At 40.4% G+C, this 27,038-nt stretch overlaps 2 protein-coding genes across 2 annotated transcripts; both read left to right on the top strand.

The window, feature by feature from the left end:
- The first annotated feature begins 764 nt into the window (after window positions 1–764).
- Window positions 765–2,811, top strand: LOC144998387 (high affinity nitrate transporter 2.6-like). The gene is made up of 3 exons (XM_078958164.1): window positions 765–1,606; window positions 1,705–1,820; window positions 1,919–2,811. Exons 1-3 carry the CDS (start codon window positions 821–823, stop codon window positions 2,589–2,591), a joined length of 1,575 nt encoding a protein of 524 aa, XP_078814290.1. The 5' UTR covers window positions 765–820; the 3' UTR covers window positions 2,592–2,811.
- A 4,372-nt stretch (window positions 2,812–7,183) lies between these two features.
- Window positions 7,184–26,794, top strand: LOC145006673 (uncharacterized). The gene is made up of 2 exons (XM_078965748.1): window positions 7,184–7,300; window positions 26,501–26,794. Exons 1-2 carry the CDS (start codon window positions 7,184–7,186, stop codon window positions 26,792–26,794), a joined length of 411 nt encoding a protein of 136 aa, XP_078821874.1.
- Window positions 26,795–27,038: the final 244 nt, after the last annotated feature.

Here is a 27,038-nt window from a genome sequence, read left to right as displayed (position 1 = left end):
CTCCTTTCCCTAAAACTTCTTTTAACTCAATTAACTGTAAACCATTCCTAATTAAATTTCCAATTAATTCTTAGGACCCGTTAATCAATATAACAATCACTCACCGATCACTTTCCCTTTCTTTGCAATGCAAATTGCTAGAATCAACAGAAAAACATTGCTATCCTTGTACATCTCTAACAAAAAAATATCATACTCAACTTTGGCAATGACTTTTGTGAGAATTTATTGGCAAAAAGAAAAAAAAATCAAATACTTGTATTACTGCAAACTACCTAAAACAATCTTAAAAATCTATAACAAAGAATATCATAAAATTTATTATTTTTTATATGAGAAATTAAACTTTGAACTATTCTTTTATGCTTAAAAATAATACAAATATATCAAATATATAATATTAAATTGAATGGTTAAATGATGACACCTATAATAATGTTAATAGTAGAAATATTTGTAACTATAAAAAAATATAAAAACAATTTAATTTCTGTTTTTATATATAGGTAATGAATTTTAAGACGTGAAGGAATTGAACTCTATTATAATAAAACTCAAAACATGTTCATAAAATTACTCACGTTCTATTAAAGTTAAACTGTAACAAATTACACTATACCATTTATCTATTACATTCACCCATGTGGTTTAGGAATATGCTTTTATGATAGTCAACTCTCTAAACTCCTCCATTTTCTATATATACCCACCAACCCCTTGAACTCATAAGCATACCTACAGCTTTAACTTCCTAGCTGGTTATCAGATATCCACCTTCTCTTCTATTCACATTTCTTCATTCCCATACCATTGAACAACAATGGCTGCCATACCCACTCTCCCTGAGCATGAAGAAATTATATCCATCCCCACCACTACCACCACCACTACCACTCCGCCGCAGACCTTCGCTCTGCCTGTGGATTCAGAAAACAAAGCCACAAAGATGAAGGTGTTCTCATTAGCGCAACCTCACATGAGAGCTTTCCATCTCTCATGGCTCTCCTTCTGCACTTGTGTCATCTCCACGTTTGCTGCCGCCCCGCTTGTTCCCATCATCAGGGACAACCTCAACCTCACCCGCGCTGACATCTCAAATGCTGGAATCGCCTCAGTCTCCGGCAGCATCCTCTCACGCCTCGTTATGGGGGTGCTCTGCGACCTTGTTGGACCCAGATACGGTTGTGCTGTGATCAATATCCTCGCAGCTCCGGTGGTATTCAGCGTTTCCTTTGTGGCAGATGCTGGTGGTTATGTAGCGGTGAGGTTCATGATAGGGTTCTCGCTGGCGACGTTTGTTTCTTGTCAGTATTGGACGAGTGTGATGTTCAATGGGAAGATTATTGGGGTCGTGAACGGGGTCTCAGCAGGGTGGGGTGATGTGGGAGGTGGGCTTACTCAGCTGCTGATGCCGGTGCTCTTCCATGTCATCACCAACATGCTCGGAGCCACACCATTCACGGCGTGGAGGATTGCTTTCTTCATTCCGGCATGGTTTCATGTGATTGTTGGGGTTCTTGTTATGGTTTATGGCCAAGACTTGCCTGATGGCAACTTTGCTCAAATTCGAAAGAATGGATCAGTTTCAAGGGATAAATTTTCTAAGGTATATATATATACTTATATATAATACATATAAATTTGTATAAATCAAGTTAACTTTTAAATAAATGTTGACTAAACTTTTCTTTTAACCTACTGTAGGTATTCCGAAATGCAGCAACGAATTATAGGACATGGGTCTTTTTTTTGATCTATGGATATTCCATGGGCGTGCAGTTGTGCTTGAATAATGTCATCTCAGAATACTTCTATGATAGGTAACAAGATAATCTTGATTTTCCGTTACTTTTATCACTATATCGTTAAATCTTTATGACTACATACTAAACGGCTTCCACATTTTAACGTGCAATAGGTTTGGTTTAAAGCTTCACACAGCTGGAATAGTGGCAGCTAGTTTCGGGGTGGCTAACTTTTTTACACGTCCATTCGGTGGCTACGCATCTGACTTATCGGCTCGTAAGTTTGGAATGAGGGGCAGATTATGGACATTGTGGATAACACAAACCCTAGGAGCCATTTTCTGTATATGGTTAGGTCGAGCTAATTCTCTACCCATGGCCATCTTGTCGATGATGTTGATGGCGGCTGGATCACAAGCCGCTTGTGGTGCAACTTACGGCATCATTCCATTTGTTTCCCGGCGGTCCCTTGGTATTCTATCTGGTTTGACCGGTGCCGGTGGAAATGTTGGTGGAGGGTTGACCCAACTGCTATTTTTCTCCGGTACACGGTTTTCCACGGCGTGGGGGTTAACATGGATGGGTGTGATGTCGGTGGTTCTGACTATTCCGGTGGCTTTTATCCACTTCCCACAATGGGGGAGCATGTTTTTACCGGCGTCAAAGAATGAAAAATACGATGAAGAGTATTACTATAGCTCGGAGTACAGTGAGGAGGAGAGAGAGAAGGGTATGCACTTCGGAAGCATGAAGTTTGCAGAAAACAGCAGGGCGGAGCGTGGGAAGAGATCGGTGGTCGCCGTCACAGAAACCTCTCCGAACACCACGCCGATCCACGATGTTTAAAGCATGAATAAAGAAAGCTGGGGACTACGTAAAGAAGAAGTAAAGAATTTAAAATGGAGTGACAGTTGTGGTGAACACATCAGACCATGTGGTGTTCTATGCGTCCGTACTGATGGCAACTTTTGCTTATTGTTTAATTATTCTGGTGATCTTCTTATTACTTAAGAGTCCTCTCCATAGGGCTGTACGACGGATCTTAAGTCATTCTATATTAAGAAAATAAATAGTGTTACATTTTGTAAACTCTATATATTTCATTATCTAGGTTTATAAATACACATTTAGCGATATTTCCGTGCTTACTGAGTAATAGACCGACGTTCTTTTAATGAAATAAGACAATTTATTTAATTTTAGGTTCACATTATTTTGTTCCAATGGCTATTCATAAGGAAACCTAACTTGAGAAGAGTAACTATGAACTTTGGTTATGAGCTACGTAACTATATTTTTGTAGAAAGCATGTTACCATTTTGTGGTGATGATGAACGGGATGACCCTCTTTGTAGAGGAATTTACATTTAAACATTATCTTTCTTCGTCCGGAACACAATCAGATCATCATGCTAGAAAATATTTTTCTTATCATCATAGCATTTCCAATCTTTATGACCTTTTAATTTTCAACTTAAAATAAATAATATATTAATTTAAAATATGTTATAAAATACAAAATATTATCTTATTATTTAGACTTTTAAAATGATTATTATAATATTTGTTAAAGTAAATATTATCTTAAATCCAAAACATAAATCAAAATAAAAATTAAACTTAAAAATTATGTTCAGATACGATTTTACATGATTGTTAAAATGGTTTAAATACTATAAATATAAAAAACAATTCAAATTAAATAAAAATATATCAAAATTATATTTTTTATTATAATTCAATTTTTTAAAATAAGTTGTTTTTAATTAATTAATGTAAAAAATTACATTACATTAACTCACAAACAATGGTTTATACATAAATTAACCATCACGAGTAAATATACAAAACAAAATCAATAAATAATTAAGTGATCTCTAAACTAATCAATCACATCCCCTAAATTATAATACAAAATCAAAAAAATTTGTTGGTAATATGATTTAATGGTATAATTCTGATAAAGGGTTACTGTTTTTATCCTTAATTAGTCTATATTCATAAAGATTAATTTGTTTATTTTGTTGTGCTAATCTAGTGCGTATTGTTGTATTAAATTCCAATAGTGATATCAGAGCATATAGATTTCAATTATTTGCACTGCTTCTGGTAAAGTTCGCAATTTTGATAAAGCATATATCAATTTAAAAAATTATTTAAGTAGGATTTAAAATTGAATATTTAATTTGAATGAAATTTTAAATATGGAGATTTTAAATTAGAATGTTTAAAACATATCTAAATTAATTTACTTCTTAAATCGAAGATTATTTGAACAAGATTTAAATTGAATATTTAATTAAAAATTTACATATTATTTAATAGAGAATTAAATTGAATTTTTAAAAGATAAGTCAGAAATTTTAAAAGATTTGATCGAATTTATAATTTAATATGACTATATATATATATATATATATATATATATATATATATATATATATATATATATATATATATATATATATATATATATATATATATATATATATATATATATATATAACATAATTACATCATGTGGCCTCACATGTTTAATTAAAACATTGTCAGTCAAATCTTAACTAAGCTCACCTGTTTTAATGTTATATGAGACGTGTAAGGAGGTCACTTTGAGTCCTCATGAGGTCGGTTTTTAAAAGTCCATGCTACCACCCTATCCGCTTCTTTGCTTTTTTAAAGTGAAACTACCGAAAAGGTTTGATAAGATAGTGTTCAAGTTAAAGTATAAAATAAAGTAATAAAACAAAAGTTTCCCATGTTGTATATTTAAAAACATGAGTCATATGTTACCCATGAAAATGGACATTTTCTTTATACTCTGTTGATGGAGTGTGTGTGGTTAACCGACACATCAAAGCGAATGTATAAGTTGGAAATGATGTGCCACATAAACAAGTATTTTGTTGATGGAGTGTGTTTGGTTAACCAGCACGTGAATCTGAGAATAATTTGTATTGAGGGGCACACGGTTTTACATGGTTGATTCACCATCTATTATATGATTTGCGGTATCCCTGTCATAGTATTGAGATGAGCATAACCCGCGATTAACATGTCATTGATAGTCACGAAATCTTAAAAGGTCTAAGAGTTTCGTACAGAATGAAATTGTCAAAGATTATTGCCTACCTAAATAACTTGGTGGTGTGTGTATGAAATCCCTTTACACATCGTAAAGTCAAATATGGATCGTATAATTGGTAAACAATGTATTTAGGGTTAAAACTACTTTTAGGATGAAATCAAACTAATTAAACTCTCATTTTGTAGATCTTGAACGAAAACTTTCGTCCTCCTCCTCTTCCACCACCCCACTCCAACTTTGCACTCCTTTTAGTTATATTTAGGGAGAAACTAAGTAGTCCAAACTATTTGGATTGGCTTTGTACCTTAAGGATCACTTTGAGGCATGAGTGCAATGAGCATGTCCTCAGCGATGATCTCCCAGAACTCAATGATGACTCCATTGACGAGGATGTGGTTTGTTACAACAAACATTACGATGAGTCGAATAAGGTTGATTGCCTTATATTGGTGACCATGTCGTCTAAACTCCAAAAGAGTTTCAAAAGTCTTGGGGCATTCGACATAAACGAACAACTCAAGGATATGTTCCAAGAGTGTTGGGTTAGTAATATAGCGTCATTGGGCTTTTTGTTTATAGTTCATTGTTTTCACGGTACTGGGCCTATCCAACCGTGTTTCATTTATTAGGGTTTACTTTATATTATGTATGCATGCACCGTGTATGAGTAGTTGTTGATGATACCTTTTGTAACCCTACCTCACCTCTACAGTAGCATTTCTTCATAGAGTTCTTCTAAGGTTGTGGATTATTAATAATTCGACACCAGTTTTGATTCATCTTGCGTTCTTATTTGCTTTGTGTTATTCTGTTACTTGTTAAGAATCTCATCAATCTTAAAGAGTTTTAATCTCATCAGTTGGTATCAGAGCAGGAGGTTGTGTAATTCATACACATCTCTTATGTTTTAAGAAAATCTTTAGGGTTTCCGCTTTTATCGAACCTGTTGAGTCGACATCTCCTCATTGACATTGTTCTTCGATCTTGATTTTACCCTAATATCGCTTTACAAATCTGATTCTTGAGATAAACAAATCAAGTCATCATGTCACACGACGATTCTCAAACCAATCCCATCAACATCTCTAACAGTATTGGTTCGACTACAAGGATTCTGATCTTGTATACTCAAGAGTATGAAGTCGGGGCTCTTCACTTTGAAGATTATGTTCTTGGCTCAGAGGAAAACAAATATTTAATCTGGCAGGCTATTACTGTGGGTCCTTTCGCCCACTCCGGAACCAACAAAACCATCAACACACAGAAAGAGTACAATCAGCTGATGATCGATGTGAAAGAAGTTCCTCAAGACGAGAAAGACAAACTGATCAGCAACGTAAAAGTAATGAGAATGGTCAGATTCGCTTTACAATCTGACACTTTTCGTCTGGGAAGCTCGTATACTACTGCAAAGGAGATTTGGGACAGGTTTAAGGAGTTGTATTACACCAATGAGGATCTTGAGCATTCTACTCAAACTCTTCTACTTTCGGAGTTTGGTGACTTCAAGCAAAAGCTAGATGAAAGTCTCATTCAAACATTCGATCACTATAATCATCTTCTTAGTAAGATGATTAAGCACGGAATCGACAGAGAGGTGATTGAGCACAAGGTCACTTTTATGAATGGTCTAAGGCTAGAATGGATGATGGTGGTTTCAATAGTAAAAGCTCATGAACAGTTTAAATCCTACTCGTTGGCGAGGCTCATGGGAATTCTCAAGTCACATGAAAGTGTTGTGATAAAGGAAACGAATGTAGTCCTGGAATGGGATCCTTGGCTCTTATCTCAAAGGGTAAGAATTTAGCTGAAGAAAAAGAAGAGTCAAATCTTTCTAAGTGTGATCTGACAAATGAAGAATATGCATTGATGTTATCAAAGCCCAAGCGGTTTACTAGAATGAAGTTCCCCGCCAAGAACCGAAACTGGCAGGGAAGCTACACTTCATAGAAAGTGAAAGAAGAAATTAAAAGCACTCCTCAGAAAGAAGAAGAGAAAACTTGTGGGTGACTCAGGGTATGACTGTAATTACTGTCACGGCAAAAACCATCTACCGAAGGAATGCATGCTAAGGAGAATGAATGAGAACAAAGAGGGTGAAGATGACGAAGCTTACCACATGTGTAAGCTTAAAGAGACCAAGAAGAAAAAGTCTAACGATAAATCCATGCCTGTTTTAATTGTCTAGGAAAATATTGAAGAAAACGAGTTCGGTAGAGTAGAGGTATGGTCTAATGACTCGGAAGATGAGGAAGTTCGCAAGCTCACTCATGGCAAGGCGTTTGTTGCAAAGGAAGAAGGTTCTGAGTTTGTTGGAAAGTTTCTGATGGTGACAGCTGGAGTGTCATAAATGAGAGGCTATGCTACAGATAGCGGGTGCGATGAAGCGAAGGAAAGGGAAGACAAATGCTTTACCGCGAAACCAGCTGGAGAGCAGATCAACAAGTGTGATCGATTGATCAAAAAGGTAAATTCCCTCCTTGAATCTCTCAAAATACCCGTTTCTAACTATGAAAAAGAATTAAATGATTTAAAATTCACCTTTTCTAGTTTAAGTGGTAGCCTAAAACAAACCCGCCTCATGAATTCTAACCTAACTAATCAAATTAGCATGGTATCTTCCAAGAGCAAGGAATTAAGGATATGGATAGAGAAAAATGAATTAGCGTTGGTTAGGGCTAGAGACAAATTGATATATTTGCAACGTGATAATTTAAAGTTTTTGAAACAAAGGAATATTTTTTGGTTGATTGCTAAACGTTTTTATTCCAACATTACTCAGTTGCATTTAGATTGTGAAATAGGCAACAAAATTCACAAAATGATTTTGCATTTCCTTGAATTAAAGAAGACAAAATAGATGTTGATTTCTATAATTGTGAATCAATTGTCTCATCTAAAGAAACATCTGAAGCCTATAGAATTGGACTGGACAAAATTGAGTCATGTATTAAGTCCAAGGACCACAAGGACATGCTCAGAAACTTACTAAATGAAATTGATAAATTGAAAATAAAGACTGGAACTGTATAGAAATTTCACTCATCAAGTTCTATGTTGAGTTCAGATTACAAGATTAATGCTGAAAATACATCTAAATTTGATGAGGACAATGACATGAGTGAAATATCTGAATAGGATGAGGTTGAATGTTCTGAATTTATTAAAACTGAACCTGAACCAACAAAAGTCCTCATTCCCAAAATCTCTGTTGAGTTTGCTCGCCTATCTAAAGAAAAGGTCAAAGTCTAGAAGGAAAAGGTTGTTGTATACCAAAAGGTACAAACGGTACCAAATCAGGTGTACAATACCGCTGGAGTAACTAAGGATCATAAAGTTGAGTTAACAACCATGGTTGATAAAGATAATGTTGATGGCTATGATGAGCATTTTTGGTCAGCCCCAATCGACAATGCCGATGAAACGAAAGGCCTGTCGGAACGAACCTCGTGGAGAGTGAAAAGCAGATAAGTAGTTGAACCATTAAAAAAACCTTCATGGTTCGCTAAATCGAACACAAGTGGCACCATGGACGTTCAAAATGAACCTTCAAATGGTACTAGCGAACCTCAACCAGTGAGAATTAAACCTCATGTAACGACCCAATTTTTACGTCCGAAAATTTCATTTTTAAGGTATTACTTTAGAAAACATTAATAAATAAAAACATTGTTTGTTCACACCATAACACATCGCAACCAAGTTCTAAAAAGTCAAACCATACATCCCATCAAAATACCAGAGTACAATCCCAGTAAATCTCATAAATGCGGAAACCGAAGAGTGTGTGTATGACGTGCCGCTACCGCGCTGGCTCCTTCCCCTTCGATGAAGAGGTACCTGAAAACAAAACTGTAAACGTAAGCACAAAGCTTAGTGAGTTCCCCCAACGTACCGCATACCATACAAATACATAACATACGTACTGCCAGGCTATTCTGGGGTGCCTGACTACCCGGTACGGCCATTCTGGGGTGCTGACCTACCCATATGGACATTCTGGGGTGCCGTCTTACCCGTGTCAAGCCATTATGGGGTGCTGACTACCCATGTCAAGCCATTCTGGGGTGCTGACTACCCATCGGTCCTAACAACCGATCCTCGGGGACTATTTCACCCCCTACTACTACGATCACATATAACATAACAAGCCAGCATGCAAACATGTCATCACATACTGTCAGACGTATCTGGGGTGTTTGACTACCCTTTGGTCCTAACAACCAAACTCTACTACTATCACATACAACATATCATGCTAGCATATAACATATCAGGTAGTAGCAAACTTAGATGATATCACAAAGACAATCATCTATCATACATCTCCTACTGGTGGGTCGGCATTGTGGCCTTAGACCCACTGCTACTGGAAGGTAACTCACCTCAAAGTAGATACTGAACTGATCGGGAACTAACTGACTGCTGCTGCTCCGGGAGTCCTCCGGCTGCAATTCCCACAACATACTCAATCAAACACTGCTAACTGCCCTTTAGGTAAAATGACCATTTTACCCCCGGTCTAGCTCTAAGCCAAAGCTAGAGTCAACTTTCAGTTGACCCGACTCGCCGAGTGGATCACCACTCGCTGAGTCCCTAGCAAACCATTGTCCTGGGTCCCTGGTTCTACTCGTCGAGTCGGGCTATGACTCGACGAGTTCACCTTCTAACTGTCATTCGACTCCTTCATCCTACTCGCCCGAGTTGTATGAACAACTCGTCGAGTTCATCTTCATCCGATGAACACTTTATGCTAAGACTCGCCGAGTTGTATGAACAACTCGCCGAGTCTGTTCTTGATCTATGAAGATTGCCTTGGACTCGCCGAGTCAGGGCATTGACTCGCCGAGTCCTAACATGGGTGAGTTCAGCTCTCAACTCACCGAGTCACCCCCTGTGACTCATGGCTCAACTCGACACATGATGAAGGGACCAAATCGGTGACTCGCGACCAGACTCGCCGAGTCACCTATGCGACTCGCCGAGTCGTCGCCATGCATCCACCAAATACACAGATTTACTCGGTTTCAGTCCATGCCATTCATAGATCTGGACTTCTAGGACACAAATCACACGTAAAGTTTCCAACTTTACGTGTGGATATTCACTAATGTGGATTTTAGGGTGCAAAATGCCTCAAAAGGGTAGATCTAGGATGAACAAGCCACATGGGGCCATAAAGCTCACAGATCTGAGCTCCTGGAGCTCAATATTGCCTAGATCTAAAGGTTAATCCACTTATTACAAGTCCTTAAGCACAAACAAGCTTGGAGAATTGCTCAAGAGTGTCCCAACTGACATCCTAAGCATAGAAACAAGGGAAAACGACATATACCTCAAGGAAAATGTTGAAATGACACAAAGATGGCTGATCTCCTTCCTCTCTTCTTGATCTACTCCTCTTTCTCCTCAAAACCTTCAAGAACACACCAAGAACACCTCAAACTCTCAAGGAAACAAGGGAAAACGATGTTGGGGGAGTTCTGGGGGGGTGAATGGGACGAGTTGGGGCGGAATGAGAGTTTAAATAGGGTGCAAACCCTTGAAACTTAGGGTTTCATCCAGCAGCGGTGACTCGCCGAGTCCAGGATGTGGACTCGCCGAGTCGCCTACTTAAAACGTGTCCTGAGTCTCGTCCCTACTCGGCGAGTCGGACCCTATGACTCGCCGAGTCCAAGGCTAAATTAGGGCAATGCTCAAATAAAATTCACATACCGGAAACCAGGTGCTACAAATCTCCCCCACTTATTTTAGACTTCGTCCTCGAAGTCTGCTGCCTGGTCCTGAAACAGCTCGGGGTAGTGCTCCATCATCTCGTCCATCGGTTCCCAAGTCCATTCCGAACCCTTGCAGTACTGCCATTGCACCTTTACTAGCTCTACCCTCTTGTTTCTCAACGTCTTGGTCTTTCTATCAAGTATTGCGACTGGGCGCTCAATGGAATTCAAGCTATCATCAACCTGAATATCCTCCAACGGTACTACTGCTGAATCGTCCACCAGAAACTTTCGCAGCTGCGAAACATGGAAGGTGCTGTGGATCTGACTGAGCTCGGCTGGCAGATCTAGCCTATACGCCACCTTGCCCACCCGGGCTGCAACCCTGAACGGCCCGATGAACCTTGGGCCCAACTTGCCCCGCTTCCTGAATCGAATGACACCTTTCCAAGGCGACACTTTCAGGAGGACCATATCCCCGACTTGGAACTCCAAGTCGGATCGGCGTCTATCGGCGTAGCTTTTCTGCCGACTCCGTGCAGTCTGAAGTCTGCCCCGAACCTGCTGGATTTTCTCGGTCGTCTCTAGCACCACCTCGGTGCTTCCCATGACTCTCTGGCCAACCTCCCCCCAACATATCGGGGTTCTGCACTTCCGCCCATACAACATCTCGAACGGGGGTCGGTCAATACTCGCGTGATAGCTGTTGTTGTAGGAGAACTCAGCCAAAGGAAGATAGGTATCCCAGCTACCACCGAAATCCAGAACACACGCCCGCAACATGTCCTCCAAAGTCTGGATGGTCCGCTCACTCTGACGATCTGTCTGCGGGTGAAAGGCGGTGCTGAAATGTAGACGAGTGCCCAACTCGTCATGAAATTTCTTCCAGAATCTGGAAGTAAAACGCACATCCCTGTCCGAGATTACCGATACTGGCACCCCATGCCGTGCCACAATCTCCCTGATATAGATGTCGGCCAATTTTTCGGCCGATATACTCTCCTGAATCGGAATAAAGTGAGCACTCTTGGTCAATCTATCCACGATGACCCAAATCGAATCCACTCCTCGAGCGGTCCTGGGAAGCTTTGTGATAAAATCCATCGTGATATCTTCCCATTTCCACAGTGGAATGTCCAACGGCTGCATCTTGCCATGCGGCCTCTGATGTTCGGCCTTGACCTTCCTGCAGGTCAAGCACCGCTCGACGTACCATGCCACATCCCGCTTCATGCAAGGCCACCAATAATCCGGACGAAGATCCCTATACATCTTCGTCGCCCCGGGATGAATAGAAAATCGGGACTTGTGCGCCTCCTCCATCAAAATCTGACGCACACCACCGTGATACGGCACCCACACCCTACGGTGTAATGTCAAAAGTCCTCTGCCATCATAATCAAAGGAGGAAACCTGACCCACTACACGCTCGCTCTTCCGATGCTCCTCCTTGATAGCCTCCTGTTGAGCCTCCCGAATCTGCTCCAACAGGGGAGTCACCACAGTCATCCTCAAACAGACATCCCTGATCGGCACCGTCTTGCGGCTAAGCGCATCGGCCACCACATTGGCCTTCCCCGGGTGGTAAAGGATCTCGCAATCATAATCCTTCACCACGTCCAACCACCGCCGCTGCCTCATATTCAGATTCGGCTGGTCCATGAGGTACCTCAAACTCTTGTGGTCCGTGTAGATGGTACACCGAACCCCATAGAGGTAATGCCGCCAAATCTTGAGGGCAAAGACCACCGCCCCCAACTCCAAATCGTGCGTCGGGTAATTTGCCTCGTGAGGCTTGAGCTGCCGCGAAGCGTAGGCAATGACATGCCCCCTCTGCATCAGAACTGCGCCCAACCCCGAAATGGACGCATCGCAGTAAACCACAAAATCCTCTACGCCCTCAGGCAGGGCTAGGATTGGTGCCTCACACAATTTCTGTCTCAGCATCTCAAACGCAGCCTGCTGCTCGGGTCCCCACCGAAAGACCACGGCTTTCTTCGTCAGTCGTGTCAGGGGTACGGCTATCTTGGAGAAATCCTGGATAAATCTCCAATAGTAGCCCGCCAATCCCAGGAAGCTCTGAATCTCAGATGGAGACTTCGGGACCTCCCATCTCATCACGGCCTCGACCTTGGCCGGATCAACCAGAATCCCGTTCTGGTTGATGAGGTGTCCAAGAAATTGCACCTCGCGCAACCAAAACTCACACTTGGAGAACTTGGCATACAAGCTCTCCCTCCTCAGGGTCTCCAATACCTCCCTCAGATGCTCCTCGTGTTCCTCCCGAGTCTTGGAATAGACCAAGATATCATCGATAAAGACTATCACAGACCGATCCAGCATCGGTCTACACACGCGGTTCATGAGGTCCATGAACGCGGCAGGAGCATTGGTGAGCCCAAACGGCATCACCACGAACTCGTAATGACCATAGCGCGTCTGAAACGCAGTCTTCTGCATATCCTCCTCCCTGACCCTCATCTGATGATACCCCGAACGCAAGTCAATCTTGGAGAACCAAGATGCTCCCTGAAGCTGGTCAAATAGGTCGTCAATCCTTGGAAGCGGGTATCGGTTCTTCACCGTTACCTTGTTCAGCTCCCGATAATCTATACACATCCGATGCGACCCGTCCTTCTTTCTTACGAACAGAATCGGGGCTCCCCAGGGTGAACTGCTCGGCCGAATAAATCCCTTGTCCAGCAGCTCCTGCAGCTACGTAGACAACTCCTGCATCTCGGGAGGAGCCAACCGATATGGTGCTTTGGCTATCGGAGCCGCACCGGGAATGAGGTCAATCCTGAACTCCACCTGTCGCTCCGGAGGTATCCCAGGCAGTTCCTCCGGGAAGACATCAGCAAAATCTCGAACCACCGGGACCTCGCTCACGGTCGCCTTACCCGCCTCCCGGGTATCCATCACATACGCGACATAACCCGCGCATCCCTGCTGAAGGTAGCGCCTAGCCCTCGCTGCTGAACACACAGTGGGTCCACACTGCGGCCGCTCTCCATGAATCACTAACTCTCCCCCGCTCGGGGTCCTGACTCGCACTAGCTGCTGTGCGCAATCTATCACTGCCCCATTAGGGCTCAACCAATCCATACCAATAATCACCTTGTTCCTACGCAATGGAATGGGAACCAAGTCTACCAGGTAACGCTCCTCAAACAGTCGCAGGACACAATCTCGAAACACCATCGACGCTCGAACCGATCGATCGTCAGCAATCTCTACCTCTAACGGGCAATCTAACTCGCCTGAAGTCTCATGAAATCTCTTGCTAAGAGCAAGAGAAACAAACGATCGGGATGCACCCGAGTCGAACAATACCTGAACCGGGATGCCGTTCACATGGAACGATCCCGTCACCACATCGGGCGCGGCGCGTGCCTCCTCGGCAGTCAACTGAAATGCCCGACTCCTCACCACTGGAGCCTCTGCCTTGCCCTGACGGCCATCCGTGATCCGCAGGGTCGCTGGAGCTGGCGCCTTCACTGGCGCTGAAACTGTCAACATGGGGCAATTGGCCTTCTTGTGGCCCCTCTGGTTGCAGTGGAAACACAACAACTCCGATGTCTGAATAACTGTCGCAGGAGCAGTGCAATCCCTGCTGATATGCCCAAACTTGCCGCACTTGTAGCAGCCTGACGATCCCATCCTGCACGCCCCCTCGTGCGGCCTGCCGCACCTCCTACAGCGGCTCGGTCCCGACTGGCCTTTTGGCCTCCCATCTGATCCCTTGGGCTTCTTCCCCAAAGCCCCTGATGCCTGACCATCCTCAAGTTTCCGTTTCCGGATGTGCTCCAAATCTATCTCTCTCTCCCTAGCCCTGGAAATCATGGAGTCCAGGGTAGGGCAGGCCGAAAAGCTAACATGCTCCCGAATGTCAGCTCGTAGCATATCATGGTAACGAGTCCTCCTCATATCCTCGTCACCTGCATACTGGGGCACCAATAAAGCCCTCTCCCGAAACTTGGCGGTGATCTCCACCACGGTCTCTGTCGTCTGCCTCATGTCTAAAAACTCCTTGGCCAGCTGCTGAAGCTCGACCGCTGGCGCAAACTCTGCCCTGAACCTAGCCACAAAGTCCGACCAGGTCATTGCCTCGATAACCGAGGTTCCCAACGAGTCACCCACTGACTCCCACCAATCTCGGGCCCGGTCCCGTAAACACCCTGATGCGTACCTCACCTTCGACCCCTCGGGGCAGAAGCTGGTCAACTGGGCGGACTCGATATCCGCAATCCACCGCCTGGCGACAATGGGGTCCTTCACCCCATGGAAATCCGGCGCACCACTACCTCTGAAGTCCTTGAAGGACAGTGTGCGAGATCCCGACTGGCTAGAGGCTAAGTCGCTCCTGAATGCCCGTAGGCGATCCTCCATCAACTCCACGATCCCTTCCTTGATCGACCCAAAGATGATGGGGGTCGACTCAAGGATGCCCCTAGTGATCTCCGACGTGATGAACTCACGTAGCCTCTCCTCAATCGGTTCGATGCCAGATCCCGAACCTGACCCCTCTCCTGACCCGCCATATGTCGGTCTCGGTCGAAGTACCACCATTCTGCAAAACATCATAATAATCATTAGTGGTACTGCTACTTTCTGAGGGATCTCAACTGCTTACAGGTTCCTTGGTTTCGTCTTGGCCTTCCTCAGCTCGGGTACGGATCCTCTTCTTTCAGTAGTACGGGCCCATACTACCTTCCACATCTATCCGTACCTTCTCCGAGGAATTCCTCGACTCCACCAGCTCCCCTTTACTACTGCTACTCTCTGCTATTCTCATCCTAAGCTTGCCCTAGGGAAAACCCAAGTTCAACACAACTGGTCCTCAGCTGCTGTAGGTCTCCTCATAATGCCAGATAGCCACCACCTAAACACCATCACATGTGATGAGGATTAGATAATCCTTCAAGTAAAAGATCCGTCCCTACAACAGTTGGACTCAAACAAGAGCTGCGCAATAGGGCCAGTTCCAACACTTTGGGATTATTCAACCCTGATTACATGTGGTGTGACGTGTTTACCTAGTGGCTCACTCCCATTACTCAGAATCCCACCAAGCACGAAGCAAGCAGCATTCGGATAAGGAAAAACAGACTCAAGCCAAAACTGTTCTTAGAACAAGAAACGACACTTAACATAGGATGCTAAGCTCACACTATCAGGCATAACCTAAACAGGCTATCCTACTGCTGTCTACTCAATTCTAGCATGCAATATTCATAAAGCTGTAGCAAATAAACAGGCACATAAGGCATCACTCCTAGATCCTTAGCCTATTCTAGCATGCAATATTCATAAAGCTGATAAACATAACATAAACTTGTATGGGTACTATGGGGAATACTTACTTGAGCTCGGCCGGTCGCGCACGTCACACACTTTGCTCTTTCTTATGACTCTTTTCCGGGTTTTAAAGAACAATTTCTTTTGGAAAATCTTTCAATCCCTCGATTTGAGTCCAAACACTCCCGAAGGCGTGTCCGAATCCCTCAAACAGGGCTCTGATACCAACTTGTAACGACCCAATTTTTACGTCCGAAAATTTCATTTTTAAGGTATTACTTTAGAAAACATTAATAAATAAAAACATTGTTTGTTCACACCATAACACATCGCAACCAAGTTCTAAAAAGTCAAACCATACATCCCATCAAAATACCAGAGTACAATCCCAGTAAATCTCATAAATGCGGAAACCGAAGAGTGTGTGTATGACGTGCCGCTACCGCGCCGGCTCCTTCCCCTTCGATGCAGAGGTACCTGAAAACAAAACTGTAAACGTAAGCACAAAGCTTAGTGAGTTCCCCCACGGTACCGCATACCATACAAATACATAACATACGTAATGCCAGGCTATTCTGGGGTGCCTGACTACCCGGTACGACCATTCTGGGGTGCCGACCAACCCATACGGCCATTCTGGGGTGCCGTCTTACCCGTGTCAAGCCATTCTGGGGTGCTGACTACCCATGTCAAGCCATTCTGGGGTGCTGACTACCCATCGGTCCTAACAACCGATCCTCGGGGACTATTTCACCCCCTACTACTACGATCACATATAACATAACAAGCCAGCATGCAAACATGTCATCACATACTGTCAGACGTATCTGGGGTGTCTGACTACCCTTTGGTCCTAACAACCAAACTCTACTACTATCACATACAACATATCATGCTAGCATATAACATATCAGGTAGTAGCAAACTTAGATGATATCACAAAGACAATCATCTATCATACATCTCCTACTGGTGGGTCGGCATTGTGGCCTTAGACCCACTGCTACTGGAAGGTAACTCACCTCAAAGTAGATGCTGAACTGATCGGGAACTAACTGACTGCTGCTGCTCCGGGAGTCCTCCGGCTGTAATTCCCACAACATACTCAATCAAACACTGCTAACTGCCCTTTAGGTAAAATGACCATTTTACCCCCGGTCTAGCTCTAAGCCAAAGCTAGAGTCAACTTTCAGTTGACCCGACTCGCCGAGTGGATCACCACTCGCCGAGTCCCTAGCAAACCATTGTCCTGGGTCCCTGGTTCTACTCGTCGAGTCAGGCTATGACTCGACGAGTTCATCTTCTAACTGTCATTTGACTCCTTCATCCTACTCGCCGAGTTGTATGAACAACTCGTCGAGTTCATCTTCATCCGATGAACACCTTATGCTAAGACTCGCCGAGTTGTATGAACAACTCGCCGAGTCTGTTCTTGATCTATGAAGATTGCCTTGGACTCGCCGAGTCAGGGCATTGACTCGCCGAGTCCTAACATGGGTGAGTTCAGCTCTCAACTCACCGAATCACCCCCTGTGACTCATGGCTCAACTCGACACATGATGAAGGGACCAAATCGGTGACTCGCGACCAGACTCGCCGAGTCACCTATGCGACTCGCCGAGTCATCGCCATGCATCCACCAAATACACAGATTTACTCGGTTTCAGTCCATGCCATTCATAGATCTGGACTTCTAGGACACAAATCACACGTAAAGTTTCCAACTTTACGTGTGGATATTCACTAATGTGGATTTTAGGGTGCAAAATGCCTCAAAAGGGTAGATCTAGGATGAACAAGCCACATGGGGCCATAAAGCTCATAGATCTGAGCTCCTGGAGCTCAATATTGCCTAGATCTAAAGGTTAATCCACTTATTACGAGTCCTTAAGCACAAACAAGCTTGGAGAATTGCTCAAGAGTGTCCCAAATGACATCCTAAGCATAGAAACAGGGGAAAACGAGATATACCTCAAGGAAAATGTTGAAATGACACAAAGATGGCTGATCTCCTTCTCCTCTTCTTGATCTACTCCTCTTTCTCCTCAAAACCTTCAAGAACACACCAAGAACACCTCAAACTCTCAAGGAAACAAGGGAAAACGATGTTGGGGGAGTTATGGGGGGATGAATGGGACGAGTTGGGGCGGAATGAGAGTTTAAATAGGGTGCAAACCCTTGAAACTTAGGGTTTCATTCAGCAGCGGTGACTCGCCGAGTCCAGGATGTGGACTCGCCGAGTCGCCTACTTAAAACGTGTCCTGAGTCTCGTCCCTACTCGGCGATTCGGACCCTATGACTCGCCGAGTCCAAGGCTAAATTAGGGCAATGCTCAAATAAAATTCACATACCGGAAACCAGGTGCTACACCTCATGCCAGGAAGACGAAACCGAATGTGAATATTCACAAATCTTCCAAGTAACTTCCAGAGCAGAAACATCAACGAAACAGGAGATATAAAAATAATCTCAATGAGAGGAAGCAGTTTTGGAAATCCTAGAACTCCAACTATGTACAAAAAAAAAGCTTCTAATCAAAAACCGAAACCCGAACACTGTTGACATTGTTATTCATGTGCTTCACAGAAACATAATGGTAGTTTCGCTCGTAGGTCATCAGTTCCTAAAAGATTTTATGAGAAAATGAATAATCCTAAATCCTAACCAAAGAAAACTCCTATCAAGGATGTTAAAGAGAAGGGAAAGCTTGTCTCAAATTTAGAAGTTCCTGATGGGTCTTATACAAACAATCCTATGTGTGCATTCAACCCTAGTATTGGATCTATGTTTTCACTATTAGTTATACAACTTTATGAACACAAAAAGAAACCTGGCATGCTACTATAATTTTCGAAATTCATATATAAAGCTAGAATACATACCTTTTGTTGTTATATAGCAATAACAACTAGTTCCTTGAATTTCCTTAGCTCTTGAAAGCAAGTACCACAAGTGTAGTACCTCTAATGGAGTCACAAACACCATATGCAACTTGGATGAAGAGGAGAAGAAAAAGAGGCACCAAAAACGGCTGGAAACCCTAATGGAAGTGTTGTTCACGTTTTTGGGGCTTAAGGGTCCCTTTTATACATGTAGGCTATTAGGGTTTACAACTAGGAAACCCTAATCTGACTGCTTAGGCCCTAAGCAGCCCATGGACTCCTTAAACATATCCCTTGGACGATTTCTAATGGGCTTCCCATAGAATTCGTTCAACCTATATATTATTAGGTGATCCATAGCCCAATTATAATTATCTTATAATTACAACTTCAGTCCCCTAAGTTTAATTAATCTCTTTTAACCACAAAATTAATTCTTAATTAATTCTTGACCAATATTAATTAAACAATATGATTTCTCCTTTAATATATTATTCTCATAATATATTAATAAATCATATTTAAACCTTTCTCTCCTTAAATCATCCTACATATTGCTATGGTGAAGGCAACCCAAAAGGACCATGCTCATAATCGGGTCAAGTACATACCAAAACAGTTATGGACTTAGACACTAATCCAACAGTCTCCCACTTGGATAAGTCTAATAACTATTTTCCGTATGACTTCAGAACCTGATAAGCAATCGTAGCTTTCAAAAGCCGCTATCAACTCTGATCTTATCAGATAGCATGTCCTCTAGATAAGGGATTATATATTCCTCCATTCTCAAGATATCGTATAGACAAAAGACATGAATTTCAATCATTCTCTCTATACTATTTTTCGACTTCCGATTCATGACGACTGATAACAGACTACAATTGAACACATCAACTTAGTCCCGACTTGGCCAAGCGCTTAGGTGTCATCACTAAATCATCGAGAGGCCCACATATATCGCTTTTATCCCACTTTGGGTAAAAGGAATGGATAAACTTCGACTCAAATGCTCGCTTGCATTTACTGATCGAATCACACACAACAATAAGTTTTATAACACCAAGTTACTGGTGCGTTTACTTATTATCAATGTGTAACTGGCCAACAAATAACAACTCACACGTCTCGGTTTCAAGAATATACAATATTATCGTGTCACTAATCACTCGTGATAAAACCGTGAAGTGATCCAAGTGAGCGTGGGTTTAATCCAATACTTTAATCTTATCAAAGCACTCACGAACTCTGCAGCAAACTTGTGCCATGTCTAAACACTTCAGACAATCTACAGATAGATTCATGACAGTCTTTATTCATACCTACTCCCAACGTATGACCAACTGTGGATGTTTGAATAACCTAGTTATTCTGGAAGTCAAAACATGCAAATTGAAACATAACAACAATACTTAATCCTATATGGCCCTAAACTTGTGAGAGTAAATAAAACCCTTCTATTTATCCACCATATTGATTACTCATTATTTATCATTTAATGTTTCGGATAATCAACTCATTGCTTGAATTACAACAACAATTGTCCCATGCTCTAAGCATGCACACCGTGTTTCCTATGGTCCATGCTTTGTGAAATAGATCAATTGAACACATTTCCAATCATTCTCATTTCACAACTCCAAATCCATTTTCATAAGTGTAAGAATATCAAATTCTCGTTACTTATAGAATATGCTAGATCTTAACACTTTATGCAACGATCCCTTCATAATGTCACTGCACTATTGCCAATGATATTACAAAGTCTTCTATCGGAGATTGTTACAAGACAATTCCTTAGATATGATGTCTCTCACTCAAAGTACATTCCTTTGAACATCCTTTTGCATAAAAGTTTCTAATCTAGACAAAGATTTTCAATATTTACTTCCTAATATGAACACGCTTCCATATTTTCCTCATGATAACCCATTCTTAATAGAATCTTTTCTATTTGTAATGATGTCGATATGGTCCATCCAATATGGAAACATTTCCATATTTTCCAATACTATACTTCCAACTACTCACAAGCGACCAATTCTCGTCGAACTTTGGATTGTCCTTTGATAGTTGTTTAATTATTTTAGTCAAAACCAATTCTAGTCCCTTTTTCCCTCTAAATGCGCTAGACATTTGGAAAATTTTAGAATGGTAAAATACTATAGCATTTGCAATCGATCCTATACCCAAAGCGTATGGGACACGATGCATAATGTCTTACATAAAGATATGATACTTTACCAATCTTTTGCCATAATATTTTATGTGTCATGTTCTCATAATTCGAACTATGAAGAGGGATGCCGTAATCATAATCGTTTTAAGAACACACAATGTATCCTTTGACTGAAAATATTAAAATTTCTTAATCTAAGCTTTAGATTTTGAAATGGAGTATAATATTCTCTCCCTTAATTATAGCAAAACAACTTTTCAACCCATGCAACTTTGCAAATTGAATCTTTGTTTTTCTATAATTAATATTGCTAACTTGCAATACTTTCCATAATAATCATACAATCATAACTTTTATGCTCCCACTATCATGATGATTACTATAAAACATAACACTTATGCTCCCACTAGCTTCGACATGTATTCATAAACATCTTAACTTTCAGAAAGACAATAACTATTGAATTTCTTAAGTCCATGTTTCTAATACTTAGTGCTTTGATAATCTTTTATCAAGGCTTCTTGAACTTATACACCTTTGCCTTAGATAGTTCATATGTGTGTCTTAACAATTAAGACTAATTGCCAAACCTCACAATTCAAATTATGGAAAGGGATACCATAACCATGATCGAATTCGAGAATGCAATTTTACAATCACTATCTTCTTAAAATCTTTCTCAGTGAAAGCATTTCCTCACAATCATTTTCATGAAGGAGGAAATCTTATGACACTTAGATTTAAATGGTGTATTTGTTCCTATCCATGTGAATTTGTTAAAACCAAAGTTTATGACAAATTCAAACTCATATGGACTGACCTTTCTTAATCTTGATTTCTTGCCTTATGGTAACACAGCTGCCCACCACGTCTTCCAAGTAGTTAAGTAGCTCACCCTTTCTTATCAATGTACTTTCATTGATCAAGGTCCTTACTTTTTATGCATTCAAATGAGAATTCATAGAACTCACATGCATAATTAACTCGATTGGATTGGCACAAAATCAAAATAATGTCAACATGATAGGTTGTAAACCTCAACTCGTGCGCTAGTGATGATCGATAAGGTTTATTTGATTTGTTCTTGAAACTTTTTCAAAACATTAAAACTCCCACTGACCTCTTGACATATATGATTCTCTTTGTCAAGAAACATTTCTTGACAATCAAATATTCAAGAGTCAGTGCAGTTATTATCAAGATAAGAACACTTCACAAGTTGGTCCTAGTTGGTCTTTGTCTTATCCAAGACATCACAACTTACCAATCTTAAATGTACAAGAATAAGAAAACTTTTCGAAGTTCCATATTTGATGAGTGTTATAAACCTACTTAAAACTTTTCACTCAATGTCACAATCTTGACTTTAAGACTTGATATTGGAACGAAGTGTGATTGACTTCTTGATTTAACCATTTCTACAATACTTGATTCCTCTTCTTAGACATGCAATTGCACTAAGACTCACTTAGAGGATCTACTGAGACATGGTTCTTAATCTTTAAGACTTATCATAAAACACAATAAAAGGTACTCTCCCTTCTTCCTAGAAAAGAGAAACTGTTATCTTTCTGCCTACTCGATTCTTCTTTATTCGTTCTACTATTCATTGAAACTCTTTCAATCAATCTCAGAATTACACTTAATCTTATAAGTATAATCACATTTACTAAACTTTAGTAAATCATGACGAATATCTTTGTCACTCTTGTGGTGGACTTGATCAACGCACAACCTAGTGTACTTGATCTCCTAGTCCTTCAACTGACACTTTGCCAAAGAATTAGTCTAAGTTTCCCAAATGTGAAAGTTTTCCATTCATCATACAATACACATTGCATGATTCCAAGTTTCTGTCCAATTGAAACTTGGGCGATGAGAAAGTCTCCCTATTTGGTACACTTTTGACATTTCCATAATTAAGAATCAAATCCATTTTGCTAATAATAGAAGTACATGAACATCAATTTTTCATATATTTCATTGTAAGGATAAATAAATAAGACATAATCAAAATTTATTTTATTGCGGAAAAAACTTGTCCTTACAATGCAATTCAACTGAAAAACTATGTTAACAATCTATTCTAACTCCAAGTTGTAGCTCAAGAATCCATTCTTCAAGTAATGTGATCGAAATCCATTTCTTCATGATCAGATTCAGCTCACTTCTTTTCTCAAGCTTCCTCTCTTTTCTTCGATCCTACAAAACATCAAAATGTAATATTATCACATCATGTATTAAGAATCTAGAATAGGAACTTAAAAGAGTTAGTTAATGGATTTTACCTGAAGCAGAGCCATACGTCTTGACTCTCCTATCTCTTAGATCTCTCAGGTAATTAGGGCAGCTTCGTCTCCAATGCCCCTTCTCTTGGCAATAAAAGCAAATAGACTCCTTTGGCACAACACATCGGACAATCACAGACTTAGTTCTTTCTGGACTTCCAATGTTGCCAGTGTCCATTTAAGTTTGGGAGTTTGATTCACTAGACAAATTTGCTTGACCAGCACGCCAAATCATTGCTGATTCAGCAGCTATAAGCAAATAGGTGAGATCAATTAGGGTCACGTCGTGGTCCATCATATAGTACTCTCTAACGAACTCACTATATGATTCAGGAAGTGACTGAAGAACCCAGTCAACAGCCAACTCACTTGAAATCTCGACACCCAACATGTTTAACCTATCAATGTATGACTTCATCTCTAAGACGTGCGCACACACAGGTTTCCCATCTTCGTGTTTACTTGCCAAAAGGGCTTGAGTGAGCTTGAACTTTTCAAGCCTTTGAACTTGTGGGTCAGGGAGAATAATTGGAGGAGGTGGAGGAAGTGAAGCATGACTCTCATTTCCTTGATCGTATCTCGGAACGTCATCTTCATTTGGAAAGCTTGTTCCAAAGGATTTGGGAAGACCATTGTAAGATTCAGACATCTACAAAACGGGAGAAAATTCAAGTTAAGTTGATTAGAATTCTTGATGCAACACCCAAATGAAACATCAAGCTAGGATCCAACACAATACTCTACAACCTAGAAGAGGGATGTCGTAATCTAGTTGCAGAATATTTGAAGGTAGGTAAATGACGATTTACCAATTTCCACCATGAAAAACGAAAAAGAAGTTTAAGTTTTAAATGAATTGAAACTCCTAGATCTTTTGAGACTCATTGAACTCTTCAATGGCATGTTTAATCTCGATTATGCCCTACTATTCGTGACTGGGATGCCGAGGATCACAAACAAGGTGTAAATAACCATACGAATCACGTGGTGCACCCAATGCTACTATCACCTAATCAATGTGCCGGTTAGCCACACACGCTCCATTGATCTATGATAAGCATCGAGCCACCCTTTGCCACCAATGTCATCCCCAAATTAGTGTGCCGGTTAACCACACACGCTCCACTAACGTTTGACAAGGGTACGAAGTGTAATTCCATGGGTTAGCATACAATTTCACATTTTGCCTAAAGTAACTATGATTTGGGAATTTGAAAAAGCATTTAGTTACTTTGTACTTCATTATACTTATAATGGAAGGTTTCTGTCCTATCCTACCCGTTCGGCTAACGACCCTCCACTAGTCAAGAGTGCGGTGGGTAAGAGTGGATACCCATTCAATCGCCATTTTATAGGCAATTTCCTTAAACACCCCTTATAGACTAGCTTCGTGAATGAGGCCTACTAACGGTAAGACTGAATTTTTAGTTATACATATATAATATTAAACTTTTAATGTTATATATAGTATAAGGGTGTATTTTACACTTTTAAAATACTAGGTGGTTTAAATTATTCTTTTAATTAACCAAAATCATTATGGATTTATTAAATCTCTTTTAATTATACACTTAATTAATTTAATAAAACCATAAGGGTTTAATTTGAACTTTTCAAAATCAGGGTTTTGGATTTTAGACTTTCAAAATTAACTTTTAATCAACAATTTAAATTCCAAAACTTGAGGGCAAGTTTTGAAACCCTTCAAAACAATTAGGTTTTAATCTCACTTAAAATTTTCGAGTTTAAGACATTTAAATTAAAATTTTAAATATTAAAACTCTTGATTTAATAATTACCATAAATAAAACAATTAATTTAAATTATTAAATCACAAGGGATTATCTAGATCATGAGGATAATTACCAATTATACATTTAAGATATCCTAATCCCTTGAATCCCTCTCTAAATCTCGAAAATAAGGGATGGGATAATTCAAGATCTTTAATTACCATATTTAACAATTAAAAGATAATTACAAGATATGGGATTATCCAAATCCCTAAAATTTAGGATCTAACTTTGGGGAAGGAGGTAATTTCGAAATCCAAGGGTTGGATAACCCTAGATTTCAAAATCTTGGAGGCTAAGGAAAGGATTTGGGAAACCCTAGCAAAAATCGCCATCTAGGGTTTTGCAACCCTAATTGCGAAAATTACCTAGCCTTTAGGGTTTATTAGCCATAAACCCTAATATGTCAAGTTCACAAATTTGAATAAAAAGCTAATTGAAAACAAAAACCAATGGCTCTGATACCACTGATAGGTCTTATACAAACAATCCTATGTGTGTATGCAACCCTAGTATTGGATCTATGTTTTCACTATTAGTTATACAACTTTATGAACACAAAAAAGAAACCTGGCATGCTACTATAATTTTCGAAATTCATTTATAAAGCTAGAATACATACCTTTTGTTGTTATATAGCAATAACAACTAGTTCCTTGAATTTCCTTAGCTCTTGAAAGCAAGTACCACAAGTGTAGTACCTCTAATGGAGTCACAAACACCATACGCAACTTGGATGAAGAGGAGAACAAAAAGAGGCACCAAAAACGGCTGGAAACCCTAATGGAAGTGTTGTTCACGTTTTTGGGGCTTAAGGGTCCCTTTTATACATGTAGGCTATTAGGGTTTACAACTAGGAAACCCTAATCTGACTGCTTAGGCCCTAAGCAGCCCATGGACTCCTTAAACATATCCCTTGGACGATTTCTAATGGGCTTCCCATAGAATTCGTTCAACCTATATATTATTAGGTGATCCATAGCCCAATTATAATTATCTTATAATTACAACTTCAGTCCCCTAAGTTTAATTAATCTCTTTTAACCACAAAATTAATTCTTGACCAATATTAATTAAACAATATGATTTCTCCTTTAATATGTTATTCTCATAATATATTAATAAATCATATTTAAACCTTTCTCTCCTTAAATCATCCTACATATTGCTATGGTGAAGGCAACCCAAAAGGACCATGCTCATAATCGGGTCAAGTACATACCAAAACAGTTATGGACTTAGACACTAATCCAACAGTTCCGACAGAGAAGACAACCACTAACCCTAGGAAAGATAAGAAATAATCTGTTAAGAATCAACATAAGGAAAACAAACCGACTCAAATAAAGCAGATAACAAAATCAAGGTCTTCACCATTAAAAGGAAAGATGAAACCACTTTAATAAAATGAACGTTCATGCTTGATCTTTCTATCGATTTTCCATGTTATGTAAAAGGCTCACCAAGACCCAAACAACTTTAGGTTCCTAAATCTGCTTAATTTTTGTAGGTTATTCGTGATGAGCAGTTTAACAATGAATGGTATATTAATGGTGGCTTCTCGCGTCACATGACAGGGAGGAAGGAAGATTTTAGGGAGTTTCGTTCTCTCAAAGATGGTGGATGTTTCAAGTATGGAAACAACTCTTATGGCACAATAAAAGGCTATTGCATGATCACGAATATGGATTTCTCAATCCATAAAGTTGCCTATGTGGAAGGATTAAAACACAACCTGATCAGTGTTTCACAATTGGTTGTGGGTACTGGCCTGAAGGTTTCGTTTGATGATGATGTTGGATAAGGTGTCTAAGTCCATAACTTATTTGGTATATACTTGACCCGACCGGCATGGTCCATTTGGGTTGCATCTCATCCAAACTATTATGGATAATTTTATGAGAGTTATACACATATGTTTATTAATATATTATGGGTTATAATATATTAATATGAAATTACGTTATTTAATTAGTTTTAGTCTTAAATTAATTATGAATTAATTTAGAGATTAAAAGGAAGACTAATTAAATTATGGACTATTTGTT

The sequence above is a fragment of the Lactuca saligna genome, chromosome 1 (genome assembly GCF_052625555.1).
Source record: "Lactuca saligna cultivar CGN05327 chromosome 1, ASM5262555v1, whole genome shotgun sequence".
Taxonomy (NCBI): domain Eukaryota; kingdom Viridiplantae; phylum Streptophyta; class Magnoliopsida; order Asterales; family Asteraceae; genus Lactuca; species Lactuca saligna.
The sequence above is the reverse complement of the archived record's forward strand: the minus strand, read 5'-3'. Positions and strand labels throughout refer to the sequence as shown.